A 12,258-nucleotide genomic window follows, 5' to 3' on the forward strand; every position below is an offset into this window, starting at 1 on the left:
CTTGATTAATAGAAAATGGGTCAAGTGTTAGGCCAAGTTAATATCCAAATATCTCATCAAGCATCCTTACACACATGGCTATACTTTCATATCCTATATCTGTAAATGCAAGTCGGAACTTCCTAGGTTTCATCAAGTGTCATGAACCAACTCTCCCCTAGAAGGTAACTTGTTAATTGAAGTCAAATGAATGATTTTATAGTATATCCCTTAACATACCCCTCACCCCAAGAGGCTTGTAAGATTGATACAAGATTGAAGTGAAAATACACAAACTCACCAAACTAATATTGCATAGGCCCAGCACACCAAAAAAAAAAGAAAAACATAAACTGGAAAGGAACAAAAAGACCAAAAAATGAAAGTGGAAGGTCAACTGAGAGTGCAGAGAAGTAGAAGGTGGGAAGAAGGGTAACTGTCGAGAGCTTTGGAGGCCCTCATGAAGAAGGATGCAATCGTCATTTGAGGCCGAATTGATGAGATTCCAGAGACTCGGAGCTCAATAATTTGGAAGATTCAACTTCTGAACACTGAAGTCTTCAGGTTTCATGTTTCAGAAGCAGTTGTGCTGTCCTAACACCTAATCTTAATCAATCACGAGATAAATTGTCGTGGCCTGTGCTTCAAATTAGAAAAATCCAATGATTTCTTTATTTTTAATAACGCCTGACACAAAAGTATACTTAATTTCATATTTTACTATTAAATAAACTGACAAATGGTCAAAGTTTAAATGGGCTGGCTAATGGTTTCTTGCCACTTATGTGCACATGAAACAAAATACAATACCAAAAAATATGTCTAAAAGTAGCAGTTACAAAATATTACAATATCCACATCATCACCATCCACAAAGCCTAACTCAAATGTAAACAACAAACAAAGTCTGATGAAAAATGGACTAACTAATATCAATCTTCTATAGGTTACAAAAGACAGACCTTGCAAAAATAAAGCTATATAAGCTAATTAAAAGAATAAGGTTAGCCTCCTTTCCATAACAATCTATATGTCCAAGTTTTCCAAATTTAATGCAGTTGGTGCAATTCCACCACAATGCTGGATCATATCATGTTCAAGTCTGTTAATTTCAGCTTGAGTGTTTTCCCTTGACTCTTCATCTTCTGATTCTAATAATGTTCTTGTGAGTATTGTGATTTGCTTCCAAACGCTTTTGATCTGTGCACGTTCGAGAGACACATGAAACATAAACTCAGCAAAGGGTAGATTTATAGCAAATCAAATAGCAAAACAGAAGAAGATTGCAGCACTGAACCTTTCTGTGAGGCCATCGTGCTAATCCTGCCTTACGGCAAATTTTCTTCACAACAGTGGTAGATAAGTTCAATTGCCTAGCTGCTTCATCAATAGGTAGATGAAAGTAATCGCTTACATCACTCAATTGCATCTTAGCCGCTCTCTCCCTCTGTGCAATGTGAACACAATACAACAATAGGAAAACTAGTCAAAACTAGACTTTTTGCCAGGAAAAAAAAGAAAAGACCAAAACTCAACATTTCTTGAATTTACATTATATATCATTTACTTCTGAAATTTTAAGATTTCAAAGATAATAGATTGAAGCAGCAAATAGAGTTGAGAGAAAGAAGAAAACAAAAAGTATAACCTGTGCTGATATGGGTAATTTAGGAGCCCTTTCATTGTCAGCTTCTTGTTCCGTGTCATCAGCATTTGGTGCTACAAACATAACGATTGAGACTAAGCATAATATTCTGAAAATAAATAAAAATATCACCCTAACAGAACAAAAGAAAAAATAAATATTGATGATAAACCAATCATTTAAAAGTTTTTTGTTTTTTCCTTGTTTCCTTTGTGAGTCACAGAAATAACACAATGCAGGCTCTATTGAAGAATGAAATTCTCATAATAATGGTGATCGAAGAAAAAGAAAACATGACAAAGAGATGAAGACCAACCTGATGGATTCAAATCAACAAAGTCATCATTTATATCTTCAGTCCAATCCAATCCAGTGCAGAGGGCATCATAATAGATAGACATCGGATCTTGCATAATAAAGTAGCCTGCTGAACTTTGCCCCTGACAATACTGGATTAGGAATTGCTTCACTTCTTCAATGTTTCTCTGGCAAAAACTGATAAAACACCCAAAAAGAAAACGAAAGAAGTTTGAGAATGCTAGTGGACAGTCCAGCGCCTAACAACTTTGAATGCAAGAATTTTATTCAGATGTAAAAAGGTTCATTATTATTACACTAAAGAATTAAAATAAAACTTTGTTTTTGACATCAGGGCTCTCTCTCAAGTTAATACTAAAGAAGTTGAAGACATCATCAAATGACAAGCAAATAAAAGCACCTCTCTTCAACGAAATTACCACAAAAAACAAAAGTAGTAGCAAGAACTAGAACATACTCAATCATTTCATATTGAGGGTTGCTTGTAGAACCCCTGCTGATATTCTTATGGTGAATTGCATGGCTAATCACCCCGAGCCTTCCGTGAATCTCAAGCTTTTCGAACTTAATACCTATACATAGCATCCAAATATAAATCAATAAGAGAAAGAAAAACAAAACAATAGAATGGCGGGTATCAACTCTATCAAACGATTAATTTTGGTGGCAGTGTTAATAAAAGGTATAACCAACCATTAGTGTGAACAATTTCTCTAAGAACTTGACAGCAACTGCAAAAAAATGGGGCTGGTGGCACGGGCCAATAATCAAGTGCGAGCACTTGATTGTTTTGACTCTGTGACCCCCCTCCTAAATTCTCATTTGCATGATGCTGACTTTGAAACCCATCCCCATGCATTTGTGATGATGAACCACCCGCTTCAAAGTTCCGTCCTCCACCATAGGGGAAACTACTATCGTGCACAATGTGATCTTGAATCATTGGATCCGATTCAGAATAGTTATGATCATTATTACCACCACCCTGTTGAACTTCATCATGTTGATCATGAGTTTGTAATTGGGGCAGTGAAGTATTGGATAAATCGAAATCAAAAAAGTTTGGGGAAGGTGGAGCGTCAAATGATGACTCATGAAAAGGAACATTGAACCTTGGATCAGCCATGCATGCATTTGCAGCATTAATCACACACAATGGAAGGGAAAAAAAATTAAGTTTATATTTGTACTATTATCTATAGTTGCTTATGAGATAACAAACTCAAACTCTAGATATATTCTTCAATAAGTTTTAGTAGCATGCGTTGCTCTGAATTTCAGAGAGAGAGAGAGAGATAGAGACTTGGTTGAAAAATGTGAAAAGATTTGTCGGAATGGGAATTAAATAAATAGGCACAGGCAGAGACAGTTATTTACCGTTGGTCCAACTCAAACGTTCTTCTTCGCCCAAATGAACCGATACAACCATTGCGAAACAACCACCACGTTCTTCTTATGAATGATTTCGAGTCCGGTGGCGTTTCAAACGGCGAGGACTACGGCATTCCGCGGCGGAGACGAAACTCAAGAGCCTCCTTCTCAGCTTCGTCCACCCCCAACGACAGCATCAGCTCCACCCTCTTCGTCGTTTACAAAGAAACGCTTCCCCAGTGTGACTCTGGGTGCCTTTGGGGAAATACCCAATGAGGTTTTGTTTGAATTCTGGCCTAAAGGCTTCGACTTTCGTCGATGGGAATGGTTGGCAATGGTATCAGTGGGAAAAGGAAAATGAGGGTATTGTTGGTTTAAACGATGACACGATAACTTGAGAGATAAAAGGGATGGGATTGTAGTGTACATGTCTATGGCTATGGCTTCGTCTTCGATTACAGGGATGGGTTCGCCATTGTTTTTGAGTGAAGTGGAAACAAATTGCACTGCCCAATTTGCTTTCTGCTTATTCCCTCTTCTCTTTCGAATATTTTTTTTCCCCCTCATTTTCTTTTGGTATAAAAATAATAATCTTATGTATCAAATAAATAAATAAATAAATAATCTTAATTTTCTGTATTTTTGTTTATTTCTTATTAAACTGTGCTTGTTTTTTTATATGGATTCATGACTGCTGAGGCTCAAGATAATATTCATCCTGCTATTTGCTAATTTTGTTATGAAATTTTTTTGAGAGAAGTGTAGTTCGCGTTATGTTATGTTTTATTAAAATAATACTTTTTTATAGATATGATGTTTATCCTTTTAAATGCTATAATGTTATTTTTTTTATTTACTGAAAAAAATATGATATAGAATTGTGTCATTTTAATTCAAAGAGAGATACAAGTAATAAAGAAAAACAAGTTGCTAAATAAATTTTTTTTAATGACTCTAACTACATTCGAGAGTCAACAATCAATCTAAAAGCAAGTTGCACTCTGTATTCATTTTAGTATTTCTCAAACTTCATCAATGTGTTTTCAGCCGTGGTCTTCAAAACTTCATCTTCGTCGTTCAAATGATAAATTAGAATTCATTGAATTTTCCAAACTTTGCTCAAAATATAAGTTGAAAGTAAGATTGGATGTGGTAGAAATCAAGTAAATAATATCATAAAATGGCTTCAAGAAAATAGAGACGATGAGGGCGGTGATGGCAACAACAATTTGGTTTTGGGGATGAATTGTTCTACAAGGGAAAACAAGAGAGACGAGATGAGAGTGAGAGGAATTTCAATTCGTAAATCAAGTTTTACATTGTTTTAAAAAAAAAAACAGAACTCGCCCAGCTCGACCTATGTCTAACCCGTTTTAACCCATTCATAAACTAGGCAGGTGAAGTTAGGTTTGTGGGTAACCCAACCCGCCAACTTGGTTCAACGGGCTAACTCGTCATGACAAACCCATTTTGTTGGGTCTAATTTCTCGTGCAATCAAAGGAGACATAGTCATTTTAGCCCAATCTCCCTACTCTATTTGTAGGCTTCCATTTCAAACTACTGATACCAATGATTTATAATTTTATAAGGAATTAATGTTTCTTATATTGTAAGAGATAATTACAAACACATAAAAATATATAGGGTTGGATCTGAATCCTCTTATGTGAAAAAAAAAGACATGGTAATGTGAGGAATTATAACCATACAAAGGTAGATCAATGGTAATAAAGAAAAAAAAGAGAAAAAATATTGAAATAAGTAGTTAAAAAATCATAACCGTTGATTTACCGTTATATGATTGTGATTTTCTCACATGATCATATCATTTTTTTCACATGAGAGGCTCTATTTCTTGTGGGGTTCATGTTAAAAAAGAGAGAAAAAAGAAAATATGGGCTTGTTCTGTCTTAGAGACAGAGATGTCTAGTCCAATGGACTAGTATGTTGCTATTGGATCTAGGTGTCATCTCCAAGGTATCTATGGATGAGATATCTTGAGTCAAGCGAATCACTGTGCACAAAAGAATAATAAATGGGTTTGCCAAAGGGTCTGTATGTGTGCACAATGTATAATAACCCTTACTAGTAATTGAGGATTTAATATCCAAGAAAAATTAGAAGTAAAAGAAATAAAGTCACCTTTGGTGAAAAATGAGTTAAAATGACAGTTAAATAGCAAAAATGTGGGCAAACAAAGTTACCCGAAAGTAAAAAGTAAAATTATAAATATTACCATAAAAATATTCTGGACTAGTGTGCAAAGTTTGGTATGGAATGGAGGTGTGTAGATAAATAAACCTTTACTCAGTTGAATTTAACACTACCTATATAAGTGAAACTTCAACAAAAAAAGGATACAATCCCGTCTTCTTCTTCCTCTCGGACAGAACCGTGGCCTTCGTGTGCTTCCAGGGCTAGGAATTCATTTCTTCTACAAGCTATTTCCACACAATGTGCATTTCATAAAAATTGTAGTGCAACCTCTTGTGATAAAAACCCAAGCCTCCTTTCTCTTTGGGAAGCATTGAATCAAGAGATCTCCTCTCCTTTCCATTTTCGTGTACTGTTCATGGCTGAAGAAAAAATGATGTTTTGCTATGATTTAAGCTTGAAGATTAACATTTGGTTGGTGTAGGACTTATCCAAGGTAAGAAACTCCATTTGTAATTGTTGAATCCTTGAATTTAAGCTTTAGGTTTTCATGAAAATATTGTTGGAATTTTGTATGTTGAAGAGTATGAATGGTAGTATGTTTTGATGATGAAATATCTATATTGATGTTTGTGGGTTGATTAAATCAATTAGAAGTCAAGAAAGGCATAGAAAAAAATTGCATGAGTTTCCTAACCTATTGTCGGCCATGAAGAGAAAAGCACGCTTGAAATGTGTTCAATGTTGTTTCAATGATGCTTATGAATCCTTAGATATGTTGGTGTTGAATGGATTAATTAGTTAAACTTGGAAGAACCCTTTTGTACCATTTTCAGCCTTGTAGAAAAAAAAGGCATGTTGAAAGGTTGTTAGCGTTGCTTTGATAATGGGTAGTGTATATTGATTGATGTAATGTACCATGGATGCAAGTATAAACAATGGAAAACATAAAATCCCATAGACTCCCTATAGGTGCATTTTCGGCCCTTTGAAGCAAAAAAAAAATCATTTGAGAATGTGTTTGATCATGGTTTAGGGATAGTATTTTGTCACATTTTATTTTAATAAAATGTGTTGTATTTCAATGTATTAATTGATGAGTTAAGAAGTGAAATGGCTTGAGAAATTGTGAAAAATACCGTGATTCCCTAAGGGTATGTCCGCGGCCTTTTGAAGTAAAATGGCATGACTTATATAGAAAATTCTCAAGTGGATACTTGATTAAATTAAAGTACACTAACGATTATAAATTGGTCTAGACTTGTGTAATGGCATAGGATTGGCAAAAACGTAAAGAAATGAAAATAAGCGATAAAATGTATGCCTTATGTAAGGATCATGGCATAGTATCATTTTATTGATTTTGTTGTGCATTCTTCTCTAGGTGTGCCTAGGGATTGAAAATGAGTGGAATCTTGTTAAAGCGATATAAGTAAGTTGTGCAACAAGTAAGCGTATTGGTAAAGCTTCAAGAGGTAAGCTCTATGTTTAAGGAGTCTTTTCCTGCTTGAGTGCTCCACTATGGTTTGTGAACTATGGTTGGATTGTATGATTGTTGTTTAGATGCTTTGTATAGATGCATTCACATAGAGTTATTTGATAACATGATATGACTTGTTCTGATATGATTTCTGTATTGATGGTATGGTACACTGATGTCTTCTTGGGGTTTCCCTGAGATTGACGATGTACACCTCTGACATGTTCTGGATCTGCTTGGGGTCTTCCCTTGGGAACACGTGCATTGATCCTATTGCACCACCAAATTACAAAGGCGGCATTGATCCCATTGCTGCGGTTCAGTGGTTGGAGGAGTTGGAGCGCATTTTTACTGTTATAGAGTGTGATGATCAGTAGAAATTGATGTATGCTTCCTATATGCTGCAGAGTGATGCAACCGACTGGTGGAGAAATACATGTCTGCCTTTGGAATGTCAGGGTTATGCTATTACCTGGCCTTTATTTGAAAGGCAATTCTTGCTGAAATACTTTCCGGAGGAAGTCCGGATAAGGAAGAAGGGTGAATTTGAAGAACTGAAGCAGGGTCAGATGTCTATTGATGAATGCCTAAATAAATTTAATAAATTGGCCAAATGCTCTCATTTCCAGAGAGCTCCAACTACTGAAGATGATCTGGTGTTTAAATTTCATAAAGAACTACATGAAAACATTTCTGAAAAACTTGCAGGACACTCTTTTGATACTTTGGCTGCACTCGTCAAAAAGTGTAAAAATATTCAATAGTACTATAGAAGGAAGCACAAAGACCAATCTGCTCTTAATTCTGGTCCTAAAAACACTTCTGGAAATTCTAAGGCAAAAGGTTTGCAGGTTAAACAGTCTGATGGCAAGTTCAAAAATGTGGGAAATTCAAGGCCTGGAAATTTTAAATCTGCTCCTCAATGCTCTACATGTGGAAAAGCCCATTCCAGGGTTTGTAGGAGAGAACAAAGGCTCTGTTATAAGTGTGGCCAAGCCGGACATTTTATTAAGGACTGCCCCTTTAGTGGGGGACATGTTTCTACTATTCATGCTACTCCGGCTCCTATTGTGGTTGAGGAACCATCTCTACCTCTCCCACCTCAAGTTGCCCGAGTATATGCAGTGACTCAGCAAGAGGCTGAGAGGTCAGCTAGTTTGGTATGAGGTATGATTTCTATTCGTGATGAAATGTGTAATAACCCAAAAATCTTGTACTCGAAATTAGCCTAATGAAATGAAATGAAAAGGGATCAAGTCCATATTCAGTGAACGAGTAGCCTTGAATAAGCAACATTAGTCATAAGTTAGAACCCATTTTAAATAAGATAAGTAGTAACTTAACCCAATGTGGTTTAAAGCCCAAACAATGTCATAGCCCAACCCACTTAAGAATCTAAATAAGTTAAGATCAAGTGAGAAAGGATATAAGCCCAAAGCAATGCAAGACCATTTTATGAATTGAATAAGGAATAGCCCAATTAGTAAGTACATAAAGACCCAAGCCCACACCACTCAAACAAAGCCTAAGCCCATTTACTAATGATCAAACCTCTCCATCAACACTATTGGGCCGAAAACACCACTATGCCCAATCCAATTCAAAGATAAGCCCTAGATGAGGTGGCAACACATGATAGGAAGAATTTGTATGAAATTACACCTCCCCACATGATAACTTCGGCCATGACAAGGAGAGAAGGAAAGGAAGTTGTGTTCACATTCCCCTAGGCGCTAAATAAGGAAGGAAAAGTGATGAAGGAGTTTGTGTAAGAAATACTCCAAACCTAACCAATGCATGTGACTTACTTTAACCAAAAGCAACATTACTTTCCCTTAAGCTACCTTGGAGGGCGCACACATGACAAGAAAAGGAAAGCTTTCTTCTTACACACTCAAGCCATGCATGACACAAGTCTTTCCATCTCCCAATGTAACACATCAAGGGAACATAAACCAAGATTCCCTTCATAAAAGTAGGCTCACTTTCCCTCTTCCCTAGGCGCACAAGTCTTCCCCAATTCATGATTAAAAAGGTGAAGCCACCTTTTCTCCATCTCCCTAGGCGCACAAGTCACCAAGGAGTCACATGACCAAACCCTTCACTTCCTCTCAACCTTGGCCAAACAACAAAGGAAGCAAGGAAACCCTAGTTCAAATTCACACTCAACCCTCCTTGAATTATGAGCTTTCATCATGAATAGACTTGAATAAAGAATTAGGAAAATATCTTCCCTCTTTCCCCCTATGTCACGGCCATCAACTAAGGCAAGCAAGGATTGCTTTTCTCTCACTCAAACCTCTCACCAAGACCAAACAAATGCCAAGTGTAATACATGCAAAGGTCACAAAGAACAACCATCTCTCCTCCCTTTACATGTTCGGCCATTCCATCAACAAAGACAAGGAAAGATGTCTCACACTCAAGCATCACTCACTCACCACCAATGCATGTGAATAACTTCCTCCACACTCTCAAGTAACACTCAAGCACCCCTAAACCTAATACCCCAAGGAAATGATGACTAGGCTTGAATAAAAGAACAAGCAAAGAGCTTCCTCCTCCCCCTAAGGCCGTGAAGCACTAAGCATCAAGACAAAGAATCCTTCTCCCTCACACCTTGGCTTCGGCCATCCCTTTCCCAAACAAACCAAGCAAGTAAAATACTCAAACACTTCATCCTTCTCTACTCCTAAGCCTCGGCCATAGCAAGTTCAAGGACCTAGGATCATCTCAAAATTATTCTAAGCTCTCCAAACCCTCTTGTCTTCACCCACATAGGTAAGGTAAATGCTTCACCTCATTTCGTTTGGTGTAGACTAAGGATCCCTAAGTTTCCACTCTCTTTGTGTAGCAAGAGACCAAGAGGTTGTTGGAAGCAACTCTCAACTCAAGGCTCCTTGAAGATCACGTGTGAAGCATTAGATAAAGTTGTATCATCATCATTAAGGTAAGACCTCATCTCTTCAAGCTAGTAGAATGAACCCTAACCACTCTACATGACTAGATCTTGGACTAATAAAGCCATGCATGCATCTATCATCCTAGAAATCATCTCCTATTTTATACCATCTCTACATGGCCGAACTTAAATAATATGCATGCACTCTCCAAATCTTCAAAACATTGGCTAAACAACCTAAACCTAAAATGGCCGAATGTGATGTATAGGGAAGTATAGTCGAAAGTCTGATTTAAAGATCAACCATTTTATATGAGCATTTAAGCCATGAACATGTTATCAAAAATGTCCTCTAGGTATACACCCCTAAATGGTCGAACCCCAACAAGCTTAGAAAAGAAATTTGTGAATGTTTTCTTAAGTATCATGATGTATGGCCGTAATGGATAGGACCTATGCATGAGAACAACTAGTGAAAATCATCTCCTAAGGCATTTCATCAAAAAGGGCTGAACCTATGTCAAGAGGAATATTAAGTTTAGATCTTTAATTTTAGAACTATGTACTAAGGATGGTTATGTTATTAGGCCGAACCAAAGGGACAAGAAAGGACCAGAACCACCTTGAACTCTTGGGAAGTGATAAGACAAGACTATTGTGTAAGTGATTTATGGTTGTTGAAGCGGCTACCCTATGGTTGCCACCCCTTTATGTTAAAGTGAGGTTTGACTGCAATATGTTATATGATGCATTACATGATATGTTTGGTTGTTTGGAACTAATGTTTATTCATGCAAGTTTTGTAAGATGGCCTGTGCACTAATACCACAGAGGCAACCTGACGAGGACCCTGGGTATTCGTCCATAAGACCATGGAGAGTAATTGCCATGGCAGGATTGGTATGATGATATGAAAACATGATTATTTTCCAAACTATGTTTCCAATGTTTTGCCATTCTATTATTGTACATGTTATTATGTGACTATTGCAGGAGTAAGCATCATGGTTTGGAGGTTGCTCCAACTGTGAGTCCTTACTGAGACCCCCAATCTCACCCCTCTTTGGGGAAACCCACTTTCAGGAAAAAAATGACTAAATGGGTAAGACAGGGAAGGAGGCTGGTACGAGTTGAAGAGGAACCTGCGCAACCACGTGCAGTTGATAATGACTCCAAAATAACGGAGATATTTGAGAACTTACTGGCCGAAGGAAGACTCTTGGAGGCAGACTATATTATATCTGCTCTAGCTGGGCCCATGTGGCTTGAATAGGCACCTTCCTAAGGGTGTACCTAAGTTCTAATTTGGGATGACTGTAATAGACTATGCCACTTAGATTATTTTGAACCTCTTATATGCCTTTGAAGTACTATCTTTTGGAATGTTTATGTTTTTATGGACTTATGAATTTAGTAGGAAAGATTAAGTAACATAAGCCATTATCCGCATAAGACACTTAAGTAACTACCCACTAGGTAGTAGTCAACACTAAAATTATGATCATGTAAGTGAGCTCCTAAAATAGCGCATAAGTATAAGTAGGGTCTAGAGGAATAGATAAGTTAGGGGAACGAACGAAATTAATTCCCATTAGTAAATTTTAAGTTAACCACGCTTAAGTACATACATTGAATGTCAAGCAATGTTACACCTTTGATGGCCTCGCATTGCAAATGTCAAGAATTACACTCTAACTCCTTTAATGTAACATATGTGCACACCTTTGATGGCAAGAGGACATCGTTAACAAGGACACCATTACCCAGATGCAGACTAATGCAGGGGAAATGTTCCAAGATCTGCTGCTGACATTTAGGAAGCACAAGCCACCCTCCTTTCAGGGAGGACACGATCCAATAGTAGCTGTGCAGTGGCTACAGGCCATGGACAAAATATTCAGAGTGGTTCAATGCACCGATGATCAAAAGGTGCTATTCTCAGTATATATGTTGGAAGGAGACGCCCATCATTGGTGGGCTAATGCGTCCCAACCCTTGGTGATGCAAAATGTGGCAATTTCGTGGGCCATGTTCGAAGAAATGTTCTTGGAAAAGTATTTCCCGATGTCAATCCGGGATAGCAAGCAAGGCGAGTTTGATCGACTCGTGCAAGGAACCATGACGGTGGATCAGTATCATGCTAAATTCAACGAACTACTCCGACTGGCAACTTACCGAGGAACTATGCCCATGCTAGACTTCCTGGCAGCAAAATTTCAAAGGGGTTTATCCGCTAGGATTGCGGAACTGGTAGCTGGCAACGACCCCTGTGACCTAGCCACCCTGGTGAACAGATGTAGAAAGGTGGAAGCGATAGGATTGCAAGCAAGGAAGCCTGCAGAGACCAGCGGATCTGGAACCAAAGCTCCGATGGCTAAGAATGGACAATGGAGAGGAAAACGCGAAGG

General features: G+C 37.6%; 2 protein-coding genes across 2 annotated transcripts; one reads left to right on the forward strand and one right to left on the reverse strand.

Annotated features, from left to right (window-relative positions):
* Positions 1 to 1,005: 1,005 nt before the first annotated feature.
* On the reverse strand, positions 1,006 to 3,068 carry LOC133284058 (uncharacterized). The gene is made up of 6 exons (XM_061481011.1): positions 2,636 to 3,068; positions 2,343 to 2,514; positions 1,941 to 2,119; positions 1,628 to 1,698; positions 1,277 to 1,426; positions 1,006 to 1,179 (listed from the first exon to the last, which is right to left on the reverse strand). The coding sequence occupies exons 1-6, from the start codon at positions 3,066 to 3,068 to the stop codon at positions 1,006 to 1,008; spliced, it is 1,179 nt and encodes a 392-aa protein (XP_061336995.1).
* Positions 3,069 to 11,617: 8,549 nt separating this feature from the next.
* LOC133284059 (uncharacterized) lies at positions 11,618 to 12,136 on the forward strand (the record flags this gene model as incomplete). Its single annotated transcript, XM_061481012.1, has 1 exon — positions 11,618 to 12,136. A coding segment is annotated over exon 1 (519 nt), but the record flags the coding sequence as incomplete, so codon positions are not given.
* Between the last annotated feature and the right edge of the window lie 122 nt (positions 12,137 to 12,258).

The sequence above is a fragment of the Gastrolobium bilobum genome, unplaced genomic scaffold (assembly GCF_033153095.1).
Source record: "Gastrolobium bilobum isolate Gb01-03AN ecotype WA unplaced genomic scaffold, APGP_CSIRO_Gbil_v1 utg14750, whole genome shotgun sequence".
NCBI classification, from domain to species: domain Eukaryota; kingdom Viridiplantae; phylum Streptophyta; class Magnoliopsida; order Fabales; family Fabaceae; genus Gastrolobium; species Gastrolobium bilobum.

Excerpts from the sequence above, each read along its gene's own strand:
- LOC133284058 (XM_061481011.1), bottom strand. The coding sequence starts at position 3,068 with ATGGCTGATCCAAGGTTCAATGTTCCTTTTCATGAGTCATCATTTGAC. Across the intron at positions 2,515-2,635 it reads AGAAATTGTTCACACTAATG|GTATTAAGTTCGAAAAGCTT; the intron begins GTTGGTTATACC and ends TGCTATGTATAG. Across the intron at positions 1,427-1,627 it reads AATTACCCATATCAGCACAG|AGGGAGAGAGCGGCTAAGAT; the intron begins GTTATACTTTTT and ends CACATTGCACAG.